The sequence below is a fragment of the Lissotriton vulgaris genome, chromosome 7 (assembly GCF_964263255.1).
Source record: "Lissotriton vulgaris chromosome 7, aLisVul1.2, whole genome shotgun sequence".
NCBI lineage: Eukaryota > Metazoa > Chordata > Amphibia > Caudata > Salamandridae > Lissotriton > Lissotriton vulgaris.
Genome location: NC_141695.1, coordinates 1,097,516,122 through 1,097,538,739, shown reverse-complemented (window position 1 = coordinate 1,097,538,739; position 22,618 = coordinate 1,097,516,122). Strand labels below are relative to the sequence as shown.

The 22,618-nt window shown below is 45.0% G+C and overlaps 1 protein-coding gene across 6 annotated transcripts in view; it reads left to right on the top strand.

Moving 5' to 3' along the window:
- Positions 1 to 22,618, top strand: part of FNIP1 (folliculin interacting protein 1) — a 373,696-nt gene that overhangs the window by 55,919 nt on the left and 295,159 nt on the right. The window contains exon 1 of one of the 6 annotated variants that reach the window (XM_086931547.1): positions 18,489 to 18,627. The exons of the other annotated variants lie outside the window; for them this stretch is intronic. Within the exon in view, the coding sequence (XP_086787673.1) occupies positions 18,617 to 18,627 (11 nt within the window). The 5' untranslated portion in view covers positions 18,489 to 18,616. Of the gene's footprint in view, positions 1 to 18,488; positions 18,628 to 22,618 lie in introns of those variants that run through there. 6 annotated transcript variants of the gene reach the window in all.

The following is a 22,618-nucleotide window of genomic DNA, read 5'->3' as shown; positions in this document are numbered from 1 at the left end:
TTACCTCAGTTTATGAGGTGCCATTCCAAGCTGAACGGGCAGAGGTCTGTTGTTAGCAACCATGGCTGTGGCATGCTGGCAGTTTCCGTTTCAGCCGCATGAACAATGGTGGCAGTGGGCCACAGAACTCTGACCTGTAACCATCTGTGCGCTTGAGTCGCTCTCACCCTGCTCCAATACCTACTACTTCAGCCCCATAGATGAAATGAGACGCTCTGATATTCCAAAGAGCGCTTCAACTGTCACTCCCAGCAGTACCCAAAGCTCCCTTCAGCTCTTAATCTGCCACTCCCTGCGCCAGTTGTTTTCTGGTTTTCTTCCTAACCTCCTAGAGTTTCTTCCTCTATTTCCTGCATGTGAACTTCTTGGTCCGATTTCTTAGGTCCTTGTCTTCTCTGTTGATGATTCTTTGCCTCCACTACGCTGGGATTCCATTCTGTTCTAATCCATGTCTCTTTAAAAGCTCCTTAGTCCTTCTCGAACTTTCTATTCGCAAAGTGCTTCTTCCTGCTCTTGCCCACAACTGGCTATACTTTGTGTTGCTTCTGTTCCCAGTAAATGTCCAGTGTTTGTAAAGCGCAAACAATTACCCGAGGGTGTCAAGGCGCTAGGGGCCGTCGGGAAGATTAAGCTAGGTATTGCCTGGAGTCACATGGTGCTGGGCTGATGTACCATGTGCAAAGCACGACTACTGTATTTTTCCATTCGTTGATCTGATGATGATGTGCCCAAGTTGTCACCTGTATTCACTGGTAAAATAGGTCAAGAAGTTACAGGCACACGTCTTATAGCTGGAGGTTTGACATCCCACCATAAATTACTTTCGCTCTTCTGAGGCTGATAACGTGTACCCTTGAGTTGGATAATTATAACCCCTGCTGTTAACAGTGCTTCTAAGTGATATCCTTCAGTAAAATGCTGTATATAAACACTACTTGTTACTCTCCTATTGTTGCCAGTTTAGCTTGTTTCTTCCACTGCCACTCCTTTTGCAGGCAGTGTAACCTTTACTGGTGTAGCTTCAGAACTCTTGCTATCCCCGTCCATCATCTCCTCTTCATCATTCGAATTATCTTTGCAGCCTACATTGCGGTTCCATGGGAATTTCTACAGTAAAACCTAGAACTTGTTGCGCTGTCTAGTGCTGCAGTGGCTGTTAAGCACAAGCTGCTACCATTCATATACTTGCCCTGTTTTTAGCCACGCATTTATCCCGAAGATGCAAGATGTATCCTGGCATTCTCTCTGCAGCTTGGCTATCAATCAATCAGCGGTTTATAAAGCCCGCCACTCACCCGTGAGGGTCTCAAGGCGCTGGGTGAGGAGGCAGGTGCAGCTCCGGATCAGTCGAAGAGCCAGGTCTTGAGTTCCTTTCAGAATGTTTGTAGGGTAGGGAAGCATTGGCTGTTCACCAGGAGCCCCTTTCAGGTTTTGGCCACGATGTAGGAGAAGCCTCTCCCACCTACTCTGTTTCTGCAGATGCGGGGGACCTCTGCCAAGGCGGGGTCAGGGGAGCTGAGGTTCCTATTGGGTATGTGGAAGGAAACTCTCTCGTTGAGGGATTTGTAGGCATGAACGAGGAGATTGAAGGTGACCCTCTTCTCGACGGGGAGCCAGTGGACATCTTGTAGGTGTTGGGTCATGTGTTTGTGGCGAGGTGCCACAGGACGACTCTGGCTGCAAGCTCCTGGATGGTTTGGAGTTGTGTAGGACAATTCCTTTTGATTCCGGCGTAAAGGGCATTGCCGTAGTCCAGTCTGCTGGTTATCAGTGCGTGGGTGACGGTCCTACTGCAGTCGGGGGGGGGTTTCATTTGAAGGTCTTATGGAGGATGCGCAGGCAGTTGAAATTGGAAGAAGCGATGGCGTTGATCTGGTGGTTCATGGAGAGGGAGGGGTCGAGGATGATGCCGTGGTTTCAGGCGTGGTATGTAGGGGTGGATGGATTCCCGAGGGCGGAGGGCCACCAGGTGCTGTCCCAGGCGGAGGTGCAGGATCCGAGTAGGAGGACCTTGGTTGTCTTTGAGTTGAGCTTTAAGCAGCTGTCTTTCATCCAGGGTGCAACGTCCTTCATTTCTTCCTGGAAGCAGAGGCTGGTACTTTTGGGATTTCTTGTGAGTGAGAGGATGAGCTTGGTGTCGTCTGCGTAGGATACTATGCAGAGTCCATGTTGTCTGACGATGGCGGTGAAGGGAGCCATGTAGATGTAGAAAAGCGTTGGGCTGAGCGATGATCCTTGCGGTACTCCACAGCTGATATCAGTGAGTTCGGAGAGGATGGGAGGGAGTTTTATCCTCTGTGTTCCTGCCGGAGAGGAAAGATTGGATCCAGTTTAGGGCTGCTCCCTATATCCTTGCGTCGTGAAGTCTGGCTGCTAGCGTGCTATGTGAAACGGTTTGAAGGCTGCGGAAAGGTCTAGAAGGATGAAGGCCGCAGTGTGTCCCTGGTCTAGTAGCATGAGGATGTAGTCCGTGGCGACGAGGAGGGTGGTCTTGGTGCTGTGATTGCTGCGGAATCTCGACTGGGAGGCGTCTAGGATGAAGTTCTCTTCTATGAAGGCGGTCAACTGAGAGTTTATGAGCCTCTCTGTGACTTTGGCCGCGAAACGAAGGACAAAGATGGGCCAGTAGTTTTTCAGATCCGTCGACCCGGCCGTAGGTTTTTTGAGGAGGGGTTTAACCTTGCCCCTTTCCAGTCATCTGGGAAAATGCCGGCTCTGAAGGAGGCGTTGATGGTTCGTCCTAGTTCAGGTGCGATGGCGGAGGCGGCCCTGTGTAATATGTGCGGTGGGCAGGGGTCCGTTGGGGCTCCTGAGTGGGTTTTCTTCATGGTCGCGGTGGTGTGTTCGACGGTGGCGGGATTCCAGTGCGTGATGGTAAGCTTGGCGGCGGTGGGGAGGGGGGTGGTTTCCGGAATCTATTCGCTGAAGTTGGCGTGGAGGACCTTGATCTTCTGATTGAAGTAGGAGCTGAGCTTGTTGCAGAGTTCCTGAGAAGGTGTGATGTCCGTGGCTTTGCTCGGGGTTTGGTGAAATGCTGTATGACGTTGAACAGTTATTTGGCGTTAGTTGTGTTGTTGTGCACTTTGTCTCTGATGAAGGTCCGTTTGGTGTCTCTTATGCGCTGGTGGTATTCCTTCAGGGCGCTCCTGTGGTTGTTTCGTGTTTCCTTGGTTTTCTGGTTTCGCCAGGTTTTCTCTAGGCGTCTGCAGGAGCGCCTGGCTTCTTGAAGTTCAGTGGTGAACCAGGTGGCCTTCAGAGGTCGTTGTTTGGCGGGGTGGCGGAAGGGAGCGAGCTTGTCGGTGCAGTAGGAGATCCAGCTGTGAATTTCTATGGCTGCGGTGTTGGTGTCAGTCGTAATGTTGGGGGAGGGGCAGGTCTTGAAGGAGGGTGGTATTGAGGTGTTCCTCAGTGACTGCTCCAGTTCCTTCAAGTGGGGCGTGGGTGCGGGCTTGGGTGCAGTGGTGGTGTTGAAGGTGAAGTGAATGTAGTGGCGGTCCATCCAGAGGGGCAGGGTGGTGTAGCTGAAACGGATGTTTGTCCCTCCTGCGAAGATGGCGTCGAGGGTGTGTCCAGCTCTGTGCCTGGGCGTGATGGCGAGCTGCTTCAGTCCGATGTTGGCGAGGTTGTCAAGAAGAGTGGTGGAGTCGGGGTTGTTGCAGTTGTCGAGGTGGAAGTTCAGGTCCCCGAGTAGAATGTAGTCTGTGGGGTGCAACAAGCTCGGCGATGGTGGTTGCGAACTCGGTGTGAGGTCCTGGTGGTTTGTAGACTAGGGTGCCGCGTATTGTGGTCCTGGGGCTGATCTGGAAGTGGAGGTGTTCTGTGTTGGAGTGGGGGTCACTTGTGCTGGAGGTGGGGAGTCTGAGGGGGTTTTGTGTGCGATGGAGAGTCCTCCTGCTGTGCGGTGGGGGTGACCCTTTCTCTTGATCTTGTAGAGGTCGGGGATGGCAGTGGCGATGTCGTGCCGGAGGTGGCGTTGGTCCAGGTTTCCATGAAGGTGACGTCGGGCGAGAGGATGTTGATCAGGTCCCATATCTCTACAGCGAGTCGGTGTAGGGAGCGTACGTTGAGGAGGATGCATGTCAGGGTTTCGACGGTTGAAGGGGCCTTGTCGAAGGTGAAGGATTTGCGGCAGGTTTTGAACGATAACTGTCCGTAGGTTTTGTTCGGCGAGGTTCTTTCGTAGTTGGTGTGTCTTTCGGGATTGAGTGTGTGAGGATGGCGGGGTCTTGGAGAACCAGGGTTTCTGCCGCTGACCGCGGTCGCGCAGCGGACTGGCGCAGACGGGCTTGCCTTAGGCGCTTTCGGCGCGCCAGCGACTTGACTGCACAGCAGCCGCCATTAAGAAGGGAAGGGGGAGGGATGATTCGCTGGGAGGAGGGATGGGCAGAGGAGAACGGCTGGAGAAACGAGGCGGGGAGAAAAGCTCAGCAGTTAAACACCACAATAAGCAAAGCAGTGAAGACCACAAAACGAAGTAGCCCAAAGAGAATAAAATATTCTACTCAGCCGCGGTGACTGGCACATAGGGTACTCAAACCCCTCTCAGGAGGAGGAGAGGAGGCTTCGGTGGCAGGGAAATTGGCGCGGAGCTGCTGGGGAAAGAGTGTGTCCTTGACCGGAGCCAGGGGACTTACTCCAGACTATCAGACTTGGACTGCTCCAGCCATTGAGCATCTCCATCAAGGTTTCAGTTCAAACACACAGCGACGCCAGTGTAGCACATGAGTTTCATATTGCACATTAGAATACTGAATTCCTCCTAGACCTCAATTGATCTTCAGTGCCCCGGGATTAGTGGTACCTAAGTGGGATGTGGCAAGTCACTGGGGTGCACAAGAAACTCTGACACTCAAAAAGTGGAAAAGGGGAATGGACCTCTATATGGCAGCTGAAAGGGTCACGTACAAGAGTGGTGGGTGCCCCAAACAAATCTGCAAAAATCTGGGGTAACTGGATAGATCAATATGGGCTGGCTCACCTGGAGGAGGCCATACAGATAACAGAAGTTGGGGACCGATAGTGGACACTTCTAATTAACCTAACAAAGGGGAAGAGCTGACTGTGCATTGAAAGTTTATGCTTCTGTGAATCTTTTGTTATACTTGATATTCCATTCTGCTATATGTGACCACCGAGACTGTTTGGCATTGGCTATACCATAAGTTCACTATGTACGACCGGTGAAGGACTGGGTTTTTCTAAGACCCACCGGTGCCAGGGGACATCACCTGAAACCTTCGTGGGCTACCTGTTCCGGCGTAGAAATGACAGAGACACGGGACACTTCCTTCGGCGTCAAAGATCGAGGTTTATTTACTGCAGGGAACACAGAAGTCACAAGAAGTACAACGCATGTAGGTTCTAGGAGACTGCTTCATATTGCATCTGCGGATCGCTCCTTTTATACAGTTTTTCGTCATAGAACAACATGGCAAACAAAAGGTTACAACCCAGTTCCCACAGTAAATTCCATAGGGGGTCGCTTTCATGTATTCAGGGTCCCGGAACATAATTACAGTAGCATCGCCGTTTCCCAACTGTAAAAGTACATCTTCCCACCATTAGTGCATTCCATTCCGGCTGTAAACGAGTTAAAGAAGAGTCAGAAAACAGGTGCAGAGGAAGACGAAGATAGTCAACAGATTGAAAAGAGTGTAAGGGGGTGATATCGGAAACACGAGTGCAGGGATCAAAGGAGACATGTCTAATGAATGCACGGCTGAAACAATAGACCGGCACGGCAAGATGAGCCTCAAGCGGGGACATCTGCCTTTGCAGTGTCATCCCCCTCGTCATAAAGACACACGTGTCTTCCGCAAGAGTTTGGGAATCCCAGGGTCACGAAGCGGACAGTGTCCGTTCGCTGACTACTTGAGGGCAAGAAACAAAATGGATGCCGTATCTAAAATGGAACCCGTGGGTTCAGATGAAAAAAACCCACGAAACAGACGAACGGCTTAGGTCAGCGTAGCGAAAAAGCGTACACCCACTAAACTCGTCATTTGCGGTTCATAGATACCAAACTCGTCCATATTCGAACGAGTCGAAAACACCACTTACGATTGTCACGGAACCTCACCGGTTACAGTTACAGTTCCAAAAACGTATGTTTTTCTTTTGAACCTTGAAAATAAAAATATTTTTTCAAAAAATAGAATACTGAATTCCAAGAAGAAATTACTATATTTTAAGTTGCTGAGGAAGCAATATAACATCATCAATTAATTTTAAATAACAGTTTAGAAACAACATTAGAAATAACCTTAAAAATTAGAGAAGTCGATAAATCTAAAACGTGTGGAAAAAGAAAGGTTTCAATTCGAGGTAAAGTCGGAGTTTACTGGGGAATTGTCATCCCGACGTGCTCACTGAGAAGGAACACTCCACGCATTTCGTGTGACTTTGCACCCTATCACACCAATTGGAGGTTTCTGTTTGGCATGCCGGTTGTCTTCGCTGACGCAACTCACAGTACCTCTCAGAATTCCTCATCTCTTGGGAAAAATATGGCCCACCCTTCAGAGAGAGTGCGGGGGTAAATAAAACCTCGAGGCAAAAGCTCCCTGCACACAACTGTGTAAACTACCTCAAACAGCAAAGATACATGGCGTCTACTGCTGCGATAAAATCTGCACAAGATTGAGACGGATACCAATGTATCTGGTTTAATGGCCGAAATGCATCTTTCACGCTGATGATCTTTAGCATAATGCACAACAGACTTTCGCTATAAATTGTTTACGTAAACGTTTTACTTTTCTGGGTGATTAGTGCACTTGGATAAGCCTCTGCTTGTTGGAATTGCATATTTGGCAGTTTGTACCCAAGAGAAGTACAGTACAAGCTTTTAATTACATGTTGGATAGTTCTACCAACATTGAGTGATAAACTTAGGGCAAATAACCGTTCCCAAGTCCTCGCTTCAAGCAGATTCCATGCTTCCAAGGAAAACCTGTTGGTAAACAGAGGCGCGAGTGTAACCTGTTTCAGAGCTTCGAGTGCGCGGCTCCCGCTCGTGTCTCGCGCACGCCACGCAGGACTTGCAGAACCGGTCACGGGTTGCAATTCTGGGAGTGCTCGGATCCGTACCTGCTCGTGTTCGGCGTTCTCGTGACTGAGTGACCCAACCAACACATGACTGACTAGTCACAGAGACGAACTGACACTCGACTCCCTTATCAGTGGAATCCTATGACCATCATTATGAGTAATCCGGGAGTAATAGTCTCTTGCCTCTCTGATTTACAGCCTACAGTAGCTTTTGTAAACAAGAAGTGCCGCTTGTAATAGCGGATGAAATGCGAACCAGCGGCTGAGTGGTTATTATTGGAGTAAGAATTCCTTTATTCTAATGCTAGTTTCGGCACTTGTCTAAAAAAAAGTGGATTGTTCTGAACTTATCGTTTTATGTCTGTGCGTATTATGAATCTGTAATGTTGATAAATAGAAACCAAAGAGCGCTGCCCAGTGCTGTCTCACTCCATCATACCTTTATTTTTTATAATTGCTCTATCAGCTAGGCTTAACGCAAATGATTTGTTTACACCTTTTAAGCCACGCCCGTAATTACGAAGGCCATGCATTTTGCAAATGATAGTCGCGCTTCTTTGGCCACGCCCCCTTCACACCCCTCAATCGACACTCTCTTTTCATCCCATTTAAAGCCGTGTGATGCTGTCTACTTTTCAAGTCCATTTCCTACAGAAAGCGAAGTATTGTTATTCAGAGGCCAGCAGGTAGGGAATTTGTTGTAACCATAAAATGTGCAGGGTGTCATGTGACTTTTGAGACACTCTTTCCCTTAGGCGTTGCTGCCCTGTTTACTCTGCCTGCAGCAAGCATCGTCACAAAAATGTGACTGTCTGCTACTATAACTTAGCAACACATTCATAGCTGCCAAGTTGAAGAACAATCTCAGTGTCAGTAGGGGGCGGGCCTCGAAGGGGGCGGGGACTCGTGTCGAGAAGTACCTAGGTCTAGGAGGCACTTTTGAACCCCACCCCGAAGCCCCCTCCTTCCACACACAAAACGTACAGAGGCTGGAGCCGATATCCTGGGGTGTTTTCACGCCCTTAATGGACGTCAGCAGTTCAAAGCCGCTTGTAAACGAACTGGCAAACCACTATTTACAGTGGTTTCAGCTCGTTTTCCCTGCCATAGTGTGATATCTGCTCCTCACCAGGTGATATATCATGTGTCACACTGTGGCTTCATGTGAGTTAGCTGGTTTGACAACAGCACTGACATGTCTGTTGCAACACTATAGTTGCACCACGACCACTGCTAGTTAACCGTATCTCTATTTAATCTATTTATACATCACTTATGCTACCATGCTTCAAACACCATTACAGCAGTCTACCACAAAAACAGAGATCTATGACAATGCTGCTGCTATGGGAACAGTATGACCATATAGCAATACAACAATGCAAAGAACAACTGCTAAACAACAATAATGCTGTTTACATACCAGTTTTGCTGAAAACTCAGAAGCACATTGCGACAAGGTCAGGGTTACAAGGACATTGCTACTGTGACACAGTACTTGACTGCAGAACAACGAAATTGTAACAACACAGCGCTTTATAGTGGCATCGCCCAAACTACCACAATACTGCAGCAATGTTCCTGGTTCACTTGCAAGTTTTTCATTGCATTGCCTGCAAAGCGATGACAATTTCTATTTGCCCTGCCTTGGGGCTACATCCTTTGAATTTCGTAGTAGCAGCAATATCTGCATATTTCAGAGCCACATATTAAGCCTCCATTTGCATTACAAAAACGTAACTTCTTGGTAAATTGAGTTCTTCACATGGCGAACACTGTAGGAGCAGGTTCATTGAGAAATGTCTGGTCAGAAAAGGGACCTATTTTAAATATACTCACTCATATTAGTGGCATTTGAAGTGTTCTGCAGGCTGAAGAGAGAGAATGGAAAACAAGTGTGCTTTTTTAATATGTGAATAGATTGGCAATTTTTTCATCAAAGCCATGGAGCAGTGGATGTGCATTCCCTTAAAAGCAGGCTATCCAGGAAATGGATTGACTCGATATATTAGCTACACAAGAAACACACGTTTCTCAAAGCATGGTACATTTGACCGTTTTAGTTATGTATATGTCATGGCAGACCTGCTCAAAAGAATTTGGAGTGATTTCACATTCAACACAATAGAAGTAAATTAGGAATAGCGTTCTAGAAAAGAAAATGGCACTTTAAAAACGACATCTAATACCAGTGAGGAAAAGGGGGTTTCTGATCATTCTTTCCTGAAGGACATGAAGAAATATTTTAAGTGCTCTAGCAATGGTAGTGAACTCTATGGTTTTGAGGCCTGACATGAGCTTTGGGCATTTTTTGGATATTTCCATCAAGAAGATGCATTTCCTCTATTTGCTATGTGAATCTCTAGCAAATATCAATTCATTGTAGCACTTGTAGGGGTTAATGAGAAGAACTTCTGAATCTAAGATGCAACTGATGACAATTTTAACATATTTTCTCATAGGAGCCAATGAAGCTTGATGGGATATAAAGTCATTCTTTATTGCTTCTGTAAGAAACCAAAAACGTCTGCATGTAATATGTACTTCAGTGTGGTTACAGATGAATTCCTTAATCCAACAATTCTATTCTGTGTCTTGGGGATGGAAGATTACTGCTTGCCCTACCAATTTGAAATCTTTTGGCAGGATCATCCATTTTGTTTTTTGTTTTTCCACAGATATGTCTGGTGAAGTTCTGTTCATGATTTCTTGCTATGTGATCTTGTAGGGTAATATGGGGATTGATAATGAAGCCAAGAGATTTAGCAGCTTGATCCAGCGTAGGGGATATTCCTGTTGAATGTAACTATTCTAATCTTTTTTTGTACTTGTGGATAATTTACTGAAAGTGCAGAGGCTTGAGGCATTCCACAGTAAAGGGGCAAAGCGAGGTTCTGAATGATTTGATTTTTTTGGCTTGTATATGGGGAAAGAAATGAAGAGGATACATATGTTCAACACAGTACCCTTTATTTCCAAATTAGGAAATAGTTTGGTTAGCAAGGGCTCTTGATAAGGAGCTCTATGAGGAGCCTAGACATATCAGAAAACTGTCTGAGCTATGCCTTAAAGAGAATCTGCATAGTTGCGATCTTGAACCCTGACTGTTAGATACATTTTGTAACTCAGCACCTAACAGTTGGGCCAGTCCAGTTGTTTCTGAGATCTTGCTTGTAAGTTGGAGTTGATTATGAGTTTAGATTGACTCTCGTATTCAAAGGATTTTGAGAATGTACTTTGACCTAGTGAGGCATTTGACCTTTGGGTGCTGAGCCTACTATTACAAATATAACTGAGAATTAACTAGTTGCACAGTCCCAAAAATTGTGCTCAGTTTTACTGGATATATAACAACAAGAAGGGGATGCCAGTACTGATACAAGTAACCATTTAGCAATTTAAGACACTCAACCTGAAGTAAAATTCAAGGCTTGGAGCTGATCAGTAGCTTTTATTATTTTGCTTAATGTTATCAAAGAACAATTGGTTCAAAATTAAACAGTATTACATGCTAGGTACAAAAATTGTGGGAAGGAAAAATCTATCATTCTATCAGGCATGTCACAAGCTTACAACAATCAATCATACAGGGACAGTGGGGGACATGGAAACTCATATATTACAGTGGACAGTATTTACAGTGAACAGACAAGCACAAGAATAGTGCAATAGGCCACAGTCTGCTAAATTTCTAAAAAGTTTAGTTATAGAATTATTTACATAAACTGTACATTCCTAACGCAAGTTTTAAATAATCACAATTTTTGATGCAGTCGACCAAAAAGATGAATAAGGTAATGTACAACTAAGGGTGAAAAAGTGGCAAAACAATTCAGGTCAACTTGTCACCCAGGCAGACTTAAAGGTGGTGGAAGGCCTACGCGTTTCGAATCCTACAGGTGTACGAGGATTCTCATCAGGGCCTTTGGTTCTGGAGAAAGAAAAGAAAAAGAGTGATAGTAAGATCAAAGGGTTTGACCTCAAGTGTATTTAAAACGGATCATCATTAGAATCTACACTCAGTCCACACCCTCTCCTATACAGCTTACCAAAACACGGTGTTATAACATCCGAATGTAGTTTTTCACAGCATATATACTGAAGGGGGTATTTTGTACCTGAAATGTCCGAAGCAGACTTGAATTACATAACGGACTTGGATGCGGTGGCAAAAAAAGGGATTAAGGGCTTTTAATATTACCTGCTACCGTGTTTACAGATGATGCTTTACCAGGTGCGGGGTCACTTTGGAAAGGCTGAAGGGTTCCTAAAAGATGGTGAACATGCGAGATTTTAGGGAGGGTTTGCTACAATTGTCACACCAACAGGTTATCTACAGGTGGCACTTCGCCTTACCTAATATTTTAAAATCTCTATTCTTATTTATAACCGATGTCCCTGTCCTTAGGGTAGCTGTCGCTTTATTTGAGACACTGTCGCCGTGGGAGTAGAAGTGAAGTTGAATCAGAGGCCTGCGAAACAGGAGAGGCAATGTTTCATTATTATAAGCAATTGCTTCAGGGATTAAACAGGGTCGACAGCGGCGCTGAAGCCTAATTCGGCAATTTGGGTTTGTCAACTCAGAAGTTTAATGGACCTGTAAGAAAGCACACGCGGCGCTTAACATTGCGGTTATGAAGTAGAGACAGCCACTAGTTGCGTGCAGGAGGAAAAAAGGGAGGACTCAGCGGCTTACCGTGTTTTAAATTACGGCGGGCGTGGTCCGCTAACCGTGGTTGCAAACGTTCAAACCATTCTACGATCCTGCAAAGATATAATATAACAGCGTATCAGCGGGCTATTTCGCCCGGATTACAACACGCGGTTTATATGGGGAAAGCGGAAAAAAGAGAATTTACCGTCAACATTACACAGCACGCTGCAGAAAGGTGATTTATTCCTGCCAAGAAAGCAGAAGTTTCTAGATTAGTTAAGCAACATAGGGCTTTAACTGGCTCCTAACGTGAAGAGAGTTACTTCAAATACTCACTTTCAAAGATTCAGGCTGGCGACCTTAGCGACGGCGAACGCGAACAAAGTGGTAACCTTCAGGCAAGGGCGCCTAAGCAGACTGAGCTGCTGGGGAACACCCTTAAATGCAGGTGATTATCAAGGCCACACCCACCAGGTGTGCTGGCCGGTTTAGAAAAAAGAGTGGGGGCAAGAATGAAAACCCGGACCGGAGTGGCCAATCCTTAGTCACTTTCAGACCTTAGTAATATGCATAGAATCTGCAGTATAGAAAGAGGCAGGAGGAGAGATCTCTTGGTTGGTTTTGCCTATATAAAGTAGGCGGCATGGGCAATTGAAGAAAGTCATAAAACAAAACTGGCATTTAGTGAAAGACTTGGATAACAGCTTAGTAGACACCCCTTTATTTGCCTTTAAAAAGGAAAACAACATTGCCAACTATGTAGTTCGGGCCGATATGCCTACATCCAAACCAGCTACATTGCGCCAAATGATGGGGATGCCCCCGATTCTTGGACACCATAAGTGTGGCACTTGCCTCTGTTGTGAATCCTCGATTGAGGGCTCATTGTTCCAGCACAACGGAATTTTTTGGAAACATGAATCATTCAGTAACTGCAAGAGCAAGTTTGTTGTCTACGGTATCATATGCCCATGCCGCCTACTTTATATAGGCAAAACCAACCAAGAGATCCGGCAAAGGATCTCGCAGCACAAATCAAGAGTCAAAAAGCGGGTTGAGAATGCACCCCTGGTGCTCCACTGGACACGTATGCAACATACTGTTAGTGACTTGAAGTGGACTGTAATTTCCAAAGTGGAAAAAAATCCGCGAGGTGGTGACCAGAACCTTGCCTTGTCAAAACGGGAAGCCCTTTTGATACTGAAATTCGACACTGCGGTGTCTGGTTTAAATGAATTAAGTGAGATATTCAAGCTTTAACTCTCTCCTCCTGCCTCTTTCTATACTGCAGATTCTATGCATATTACTAAGGTCTGAAAGTGACTAAGGATTGGCCACTCCGGTCCGGGTTTTCATTCTTGCCCCCACTCTTTTTTCTAAACCGGCCAGCACACCTGGTGGGTGTGGCCTTGATAATCACCTGCATTTAAGGGTGTTCCCCAGCAGCTCAGTCTGCTTAGGCGCCCTTGCCTGAAGGTTACCACTTTGTTCGCGTTCGCCGTCGCTAAGGTCGCCAGCCTGAATCTTTGAAAGTGAGTATTTGAAGTAACTCTCTTCACGTTAGGAGCCAGTTAAAGCCCTATGTTGCTTAACTAATCTAGAAACTTCTGCTTTCTTGGCAGGAATAAATCACCTTTCTGCAGCGTGCTGTGTAATGTTGACGGTAAATTCTCTTTTTTCCGCTTTCCCCATATAAACCGCGTGTTGTAATCCGGGCGAAATAGCCCGCTGATACGCTGTTATATTATATCTTTGCAGGATCGTAGAATGGTTTGAACGTTTGCAACCACGGTTAGCGGACCACGCCCGCCGTAATTTAAAACACGGTAAGCCGCTGAGTCCTCCCTTTTTTCCTCCTGCACGCAACTAGTGGCTGTCTCTACTTCATAACCGCAATGTTAAGCGCCGCGTGTGCTTTCTTACAGGTCCATTAAACTTCTGAGTTGACAAACCCAAATTGCCGAATTAGGCTTCAGCGCCGCTGTCGACCCTGTTTAATCCCTGAAGCAATTGCTTATAATAATGAAACATTGCCTCTCCTGTTTCGCAGGCCTCTGATTCAACTTCACTTCTACTCCCACGGCGACAGTGTCTCAAATAAAGCGACAGCTACCCTAAGGACAGGGACATCGGTTATAAATAAGAATAGAGATTTTAAAATATTAGGTAAGGCGAAGTGCCACCTGTAGATAACCTGTTGGTGTGACAATTGTAGCAAACCCTCCCTAAAATCTCGCATGTTCACCATCTTTTAGGAACCCTTCAGCCTTTCCAAAGTGACCCCGCACCTGGTAAAGCATCATCTGTAAACACGGTAGCAGGTAATATTAAAAGCCCTTAATCCCTTTTTTTGCCACCGCATCCAAGTCCGTTATGTAATTCAAGTCTGCTTCGGACATTTCAGGTACAAAATACCCCCTTCAGTATATATGCTGTGAAAAACTACATTCGGATGTTATAACACCGTGTTTTGGTAAGCTGTATAGGAGAGGGTGTGGACTGAGTGTAGATTCTAATGATGATCCGTTTTAAATACACTTGAGGTCAAACCCTTTGATCTTACTATCACTCTTTTTCTTTTCTTTCTCCAGAACCAAAGGCCCTGATGAGAATCCTCGTACACCTGTAGGATTCGAAACGCGTAGGCCTTCCACCACCTTTAAGTCTGCCTGGGTGACAAGTTGACCTGAATTGTTTTGCCACTTTTTCACCCTTAGTTGTACATTACCTTATTCATCTTTTTGGTCGACTGCATCAAAAATTGTGATTATTTAAAACTTGCGTTAGGAATGTACAGTTTATGTAAATAATTCTATAACTAAACTTTTTAGAAATTTAGCAGACTGTGGCCTATTGCACTATTCTTGTGCTTGTCTGTTCACTGTAAATACTGTCCACTGTAATATATGAGTTTCCATGTCCCCCACTGTCCCTGTATGATTGATTGTTGTAAGCTTGTGACATGCCTGATAGAATGATAGATTTTTCCTTCCCACAATTTTTGTACCTAGCATGTAATACTGTTTAATTTTGAACCAATTGTTCTTTGATAACATTAAGCAAAATAATAAAAGCTACTGATCAGCTCCAAGCCTTGAATTTTACTTCAGGTTGAGTGTCTTAAATTGCTAAATGGTTACTTGTATCAGTACTGGCATCCCCTTCTTGTTGTTATAGATACTGGCTCAGCCATACTGATTAGAGCCACCCCTTTGTAGTTTTCCAGTTTTACTGGAGGCAAAGCAGTCTGATATATGAATTCGGTATCCAAGGCTTGATATAAGGTACTCTAACAACCTAAGGAAACCCCCTGCCAGCCCAGGTGGTATATGTGAACCCAGTAAAGTATGGCTCTCAATTGAAAGTAAAAACAGGAGTGGTTGGAGCACACTTCCAATAGTAAGCAAGGAGCAACACAAAACAAGGCAAACAGTCTTTTTTTTTTTTTAAATGAGTTTCATATAGCGCAAACTAGACCTGAGAAATCGAGTATCGGTTCCAAATGGACACATTCATTTTTTTCTAGGCACGGGGAGATTAAGTCATTTGCCCAGAATCACAGGATGTTGAGTGTTGCTGCCGAAACTCTAATCCGGTTCCCAAGCTTCGAGGTCAACCCCTCTAGCCGTAAGGCTACATCCTCTCCCCTGTCTGTCTTTAATTTGTTTTCAGTTGTACAGTAGCCTTGTATTGCTTCGCAACGGGTCCAAAAATGGTTCAAGCATTACAGTATTATGCCATGTGAAGAAATAAACAGCCAACACACAGTTTGTATTTCGATTATTTATAGGTACTAAAGGGAGGTGGGCCTTATTGTCACACTTTGATTGAAGATCAACAACTTGCTTTTTGCCCATTGGAATCCTTCAGACCCTTTTGATAATTCCATGGGATTTGAGGTGTGCTTCGCCCATACAACATGGACTAATTTGACCACAGGGTTTGTGTGTCTGAAGTACCCAGCCGCGGTCGGTAGTGGGAGTACCTGCAGGGCGGTGACGTGGGGAGGGGAAGGGGCAGGGAGGAGGGTTGTAATGCATGGATTAAGGAGCTTTACACGTGAGTAAACATAAATAAATAAATAAAACCAATTTTGTTGCACGCACTGCATCCCCAAATGCGATGCAGTGCGCGCAACAAAATGTGTTTTATATATTTATATGTTTATTTACCTGTAAAGCTCCGTAATCCATGGATTACTACTCCTCACCCTACCCCCCCCCCCCCCCCCCCCCACTCCCCACGTCGCCGCCCGGCAGGTACACCCACTACCGACCGCGGCTGGAAGTACTTGAACAGGTGAATGGCATGAATGCAAAATCACAAATCGTGAGGTAAATAATTTGAACTAAACAGATCTGGAGATCTAATTTCGGTCTTGAAGAAATCCAGTTGACCGGAAGGGGCAAAGTGTATTGGCTGAAACATGTCTACCTCTGGCCGCTTGATAAACGTATTAATGCTCTCAAACTGGGTCTCCACCTGTTTATATATTTGTCAAGGGACCCTTCTAATAAATCAGTATTAGAGTATCAAAGACTATTTTAATCCTACTTTGAATCCTTGAAAAATAACAAAGTTTCTTTTGGGTTCAAGGTCGAGCCCATCCAGATACAATAGGTATCTGGGCAAGGATTCTATGGTGAATCGTAGCTCAAGTATTTCCCTCCTTTTGATTTAGGATACCATTTGATTCTTGCCAGACAGAAAATACTGAAACCATTGTAAAACACCGTTTAGATGACCCACATCCTGAAATGTTTTAAGTAGCCGCTGTTTATTGAGGCTACCTCAAGGCCAATTAAAATTTAGTGGCCACACGTTGAACCGATGGACCTTGATTTAAAAAGCAGATGAAAACATTTAAAATTCAATCGAAAGGTCTGCTATCCAAGAGCGTAACAAGAAGCCCTCTCCATAGATTTAACTTTTCACGTTCCGAATGTTTCAAATGTTTACTTAAATGTTACTTTCTGAGAACAACGTTGTGTTGCATATACTTTGACTACTGTGCCGTCCATTTTCATTCGCTATCTTTGTACATGTCCAACTCTAGAGCTGCTGTATAACTGGTGACCTGGCTCAACTCCAATTGTAGTCCATAATCTACATGTCTAGGCGGGCAACTAGAGCCAAATTTCGGGGGGAGGCTGAAAAATATTTCGTGGGGGTGGGGGGCAGTGCTAATTATTCCAACCATAGACACAGAGACTGTAATAAGCGGTGAAAACACAACAAAAGCCTAATTTACAAGTAAATGGTCTTTTAAAGACCATTTATTTATTTATTTATGCGTTTTTATATAGCGCGGCTATATAAAATCTGCACACCCAATGGGTGTTGCGTGCCTGCATGTCTTTGTGTCTGGTTGTTTCGATTTTAGGGTTCCTCTGTGCCCACGATCATTTGGAGGGGCTGGATCTGATATGTGCTTATATATTGCTACGTTTTGTAGCAGCCTGCTTCATAACCCCTTGGCTGCATGCAGTCTGCACGTGTGCAATGGAGTGAACAGTGTTTGAGTGCAAGGCCGTGTCTGTCTCTGCTTTTTGCATCAGCTGGCTCGGTCCAGTCGGAGGATGGGGCTCGGGGAAATGCAAACATCTTTTATTTTGACGTACAACAGCAGTTTAAAACGTGGAAAATTGAGCCGAGAATAATTGCATTGAACTGCTCACGCCATTGCATTGTTAGTACCAAAAAAGGCTTTGATAAAGCATCAAATTACGTTCTTAGTCAGCCCACAATAAAAACGCCTGCTTGTTATGGTTGTTCTTACTTACTGCCCCGACCCGTGGCTACAGCTGTATCCGGTAACGCAGTCAATATATTTTGGTAGAAAAATAAATGACCGAAAATAGTATATTTTCAAGCAAAGTTTTAATGTGTGAACAACGTAGAAAATAATTAATACGAACGGACGAAAAAATAATTAATACGGACGACGATTTAAATATAATCGAGAAACGCGGGGTATTGGCGCGGTTGAGCCGACTGAGGGAGTGACACCTATGCGCGCGCACTAGTTGTTGACACGCTCTAAAGAAACGATGCCCCAGCGTCTTCATTTGGGGAGTGCTGAAATGATGCTGCACGTAGGTGCGCGGAGAGCGGCGGTGGCAGGCACGGGCTGCCTTGTTTAGTACAGAGCTGGGTGGCATGAGCTGACAGCTCGCAGTCACATGATGGCTGTTAGTGCCTGCGCTCGCACTTGTCTGCCGCTGCCCGTCAGCGGGGCTGAGCTCCGGCATCCCGCAGCTCCCAGGAATGCCACCTCGAGGGGGGGGGGGAGCTTGACACGACGCCGCGCCCCCCTCCCGGACGGCATCAGCCTGAATGCCTGACAGATTTGGAGCCGGGTAGCTGCAGCACGGCAGCTCTCCTTGCCAGAGGCGCGCGGTCAGGAGGTTGAGCCCGTATCGGATTCTACGAGGCGAGGATAAATTGAGGTGCCACAGGCGGGCTCCCCGAACCGACCAAGCCAGTGTGTGTGTGTGTTTCGATGGCTCGTTTATTCCCGGCAGTCAAGCCCTGGCCGAGGCAGCCACGGAGGGGGGAACTGCCCCCGTTTACCTCCGCGAGAATGCTGGGTGTTTTGGCAGGCCTGTCACGGACAGTTTGCTGGCTGTGAGCTGCTAGGGCCGGGGAGCTCGATGGAACTTCGCGCCAAGGGGCAGCAGCGTTTGGGACCGGCGCCTTTTGGGCTGTATGGCCGCTCGCTTTTGTGAGGGCGGAGCAGGTTGTGTTGCAGCATGGCGAGCCCTTTGGTGTTTAACTCGGACCCCCCAGCAGGTCACCTGACAGTCTTGTGGTTTGTGGATGAATACGGCTCAATGCTATAATTAACCCCGACCGGCAACCAAACAGGCTCGCAGGCATCTTTCACTGAGATCTTGGAAAAGGGGAACAAGCATGGTACCCAGGTACAGCAGATCCTTACTGTAAATTAACTGTCTGGTTAGTTCATGCCTTCGGCAGGGGGAAGTGGGTGGACTACTGCTGAAAAAATACTCCTAAAGTATATGCTAAATGATAGTGTTTTCAAATAATCTGTTACTAAAGTTTACTTGCTTTTTCTATAACATGCGTTCAGCATGACTTGTGAAAGATGCCTTCTGTAATATACCACGCCATAAACGCGGCATTGTCATAAATGCAAATTCTTTTTCATCAATGGGGCCTTTTATTTTTCCTTCCAACACTCGGAACCTATTCTCTGGCCCTTATTTTGCTAAGGATAATACATACATATTTACCCCATACATGTTCAGTTTTAAACCTAACCATGTACTTTTGCAGTGCTATGGGTTTCTAAACGATCCTTTAATTTTATTATATACTTATACATATTTGAATTCGTATACTTGTAAGGTTGGGGGTACTTTATGCAACCTTCATCTCTTTCTGTCAAATACCGTTGGCGCTGTACAGTTTTACAAAATGGAATGTAGTAAGTTGTGTATGCTGCTGTTTTCCAATAAAGTGTAGTATTAACATTTGAAATGATTAAAGAAAGCTGCCATTTAGGTTGTTTTAATCTAGCTGTTGCCATCTTTTTGATTGTATTTTAAGATCCTTTTCATTGCATGACAACAAGGTCAATAAAAAGTTGCCAGAATGTACCATTAATCTAATCTGTCAATCCACTAATTTGAGTGCTCCCACACCAAATGTTTTATGTATGCGTTGAGCCTGATGTGTCCTATTTTTTTTGAACACCCCAAGTTACTTTTTAAAAATGTGTAAATATTTTAATGTATATGCTTTGTGAGATAGTTGTGGCAGTCCTATCTAATAACCAGCATTTTATTCAGAGGATCCCCACTTCTAAAAATTGTGTTATTCTATGCAATCCCTTTGCTATTGTCTGTGTTCCCATATGCTAGCCGTTCTCTAAAATGAATCGCATCTGCATGAAGTAAGAGACAGCCATAATAGCAAACAACTCCGATCTACAGAGTACTAGAATTGTAAAACGTGCTCAGATTCCGAAAACAAATCAGGACATGGCAATTATGTCAATATGCAATGTAAACACTCGACGATCATCTTTCTCTAGGAGACCAGTCCGGCATTACCTCATCATGCTTCTACACCTTGAAAATACTCCCTTTCATCCCTATGCCTCTTAAGAAAATGGTCGTTACGGCTCTGATTTTGTCAAAATTGACTACTGTAACTCACTCTACCTTGGAGCCAAAAAGAGTGTCATACATAAACTACAGACTTTGCAAAATGCTGCCGCCCGGCTATTACTAAAACTACCCAAATTCAGTCCCATTAGTCAAATCATTCGAGAACAACTGCACTGGTTGCCCATTTCGGCTAGGATCCAGTTTAAATCTATGTGTATCCTACACAAGACTTTGCACAGGGTGGGACCCGTACAGATCAGCCAATACATTAAGCGCTACACCCCACAGAGATGCCTCCATTCCGCATTGGCGTCTCTGCTTGTAGTCCCAAGGGTAAAAACGCTGATATGGGGCGGCTGAAGTTTCCGACACTTAGCCCCAAGGCTATGGAATTCCATGCTCTTGCACCTTAGAACCCAAAACAACCTACTACAGTTCAGGAAGGAACTTAAAACTTGGTTATTTTCTTGCACCTAATCGGCTGGCTGATTTTCCAGTTGCACTCTATGGCAGCAAGCGCTATGGCAAACATGCGCTCTACAAAAACCCACTTTTCACTTCATTTCTTTAAATAACAAGTGACAGAAATTGGTAGTACTTAGAGACTGTCTGAATACTTTTATTAAGCACCATATAAGTAACTTGTTTTACCTGTTCCATATGGCAACTATGCACTTAACATGATCCCAGTTTCTTAATGGTGATACATTTGTAGGAGAGTAGGATCTGCTTCCGATGGTCACCCCCACTTTTTGCTGTGATTCTCTGGTTTTTCGACTTTAGTGTGGCTGTGGGCCTGCTAATCAGACCCACAGCTCAGCTGTTCTCTCTCTAAATTGATACCATGTACTTTAGGTACATACCAGATTGGTTACTGGACCTTGTGAGCCCCTGTATAGGGTACCAGAGGTACCCAGGGCATAGGTGCACCTTAGGCCTACCAGGGGCTGCAGCATGTATTGTGCCACCCCTGGTTTGCCTTCCAAACTGACACCACAGGTCTGTTCACACAGCCTGGCTAAGGTGGTGTACTCACCCCTTACTTAGATATAGTATCCCTATATCTACCTTTATATATAGACACATATACATCTATAAGACACTCCTATGGTAGGCCTCGACAATCCTGGAGGCAGAGTGCTTGTTTTTATGTGAGAGGGTGCCCTAGCATGAGCTGAGCCCCTTTTCAGCTTTGGGAATCATCTCCTTATAGCTGTTCTATGATATGGCCATACCATATACTCTTAAGTGCATTATAATCCTCACAGTTAATGCTAACTTTGGTTTGGCTTCATCAAAACATGTCGTGTAAGGTGTCAAACACTTTGGAATACTACCCCCCCAACCGCCAGTCCTGGTGGCTGGGGTAGCATTCCACCCTTCTAGAGGGAGAAGACATGTAGTTACTGCGTTACCCGGTTAAAGTTAAACAGAACCTCAGCATCGCAAAATGGATGCTGCTGCCACAGACACAAGTCTGACCTCAGGCTAACTTCTCACAACATTCACCTAAAATGGATGCATTATTGTTCACTCTGTTAAATATGCATCTCCACAAACCAAATCAGATTCTGTTCTGTGTTGAAAACCTTGGATCCTCGTGTGAAGCTAGCCAAAATCTACCGAAAAGAGCTGCAATACCATACCAATGGCAGATTACGTATTAAATATGTGAATATAACAACAATAAAAATATGTTCCTCCCTGTTTAGTCCTTCCGCTCTCTTATTACACATCAGCCCATTGGAATGACCTTTTGGGTTGGGAGCATAAACGATATCAAAACAACTGTAATGATCAGGCATGATTTCCCTCTCGTTCCCACTTCTCTGCTAATTCATTAGTCCCTTTTCATACTTTCAAGAGTTATTTGGCCGCCAAGCACTCTTTACAGTACCCAACTTGGCACAACATAATATGCTTCATGCCTTGTTCTCCTTATTCGTCCTTTAGCTCCTCTCCAGTCCTTTCTTCCTCATCTTATGACTCTTCACAATTTAACATGTGGAAATGACCTTTGGCCACGGATGCCTTACCCAGACAGGCAACAGGACTTGCATTATCACATTGCTTTCTGTGCTCACTCAGTTACTATACAGTTGAAAAGTGTACATGTTTAATGAATGTGATTGACATACATTTTTAGTCTTGATATCAAGGTGCTTTTTTTGTCCCTGCAGCGAGGTGGAATCTCACATTTGCTATCAATTCAGAAAAAGCTTACCACATCTGAATCCCTTCAACAGTACAAGAGGGTGCAAAGAGCTTTAGTAGTGAATGGGATCCTGCTGTGATACTTTCAAGCGCTATTCTTGACCTTTTAGATTAATTTCTACTCCTGAATTGCTTGCCACTAGTACCGGAACACCTAGGCATAATGAATTGGGAAATGTTATACACTTCTAAAATATAGGATTCAACTGCCTTATTAGGATTGCTTTGAAGACTAGCGGACATATTTCAAAATGCCATATTGCCAGGAACCCAGGTAGATGAACTCTACAGGGAGGTATTTTCGTCCCCTGACTTGGCACAGCTGAACTGTACTCTTACATTTTAGAGCTATTAGAACGTGGTACACAGAAGATACAACAAAGCATTCTTGACGTATTTTCAGATTAAAGTAACCTCTGATCTATGATTCAGCTGCTGGTCAACAGAGGAATGACCCAGACCCCGGCCTGGTACACAAATATATACACCCTGCTATCCAACCGTTGCAGATTAAAGTGACATATTTAATGTTACCATTCTGTAGCTAAACCCCTTTGACCTAAAC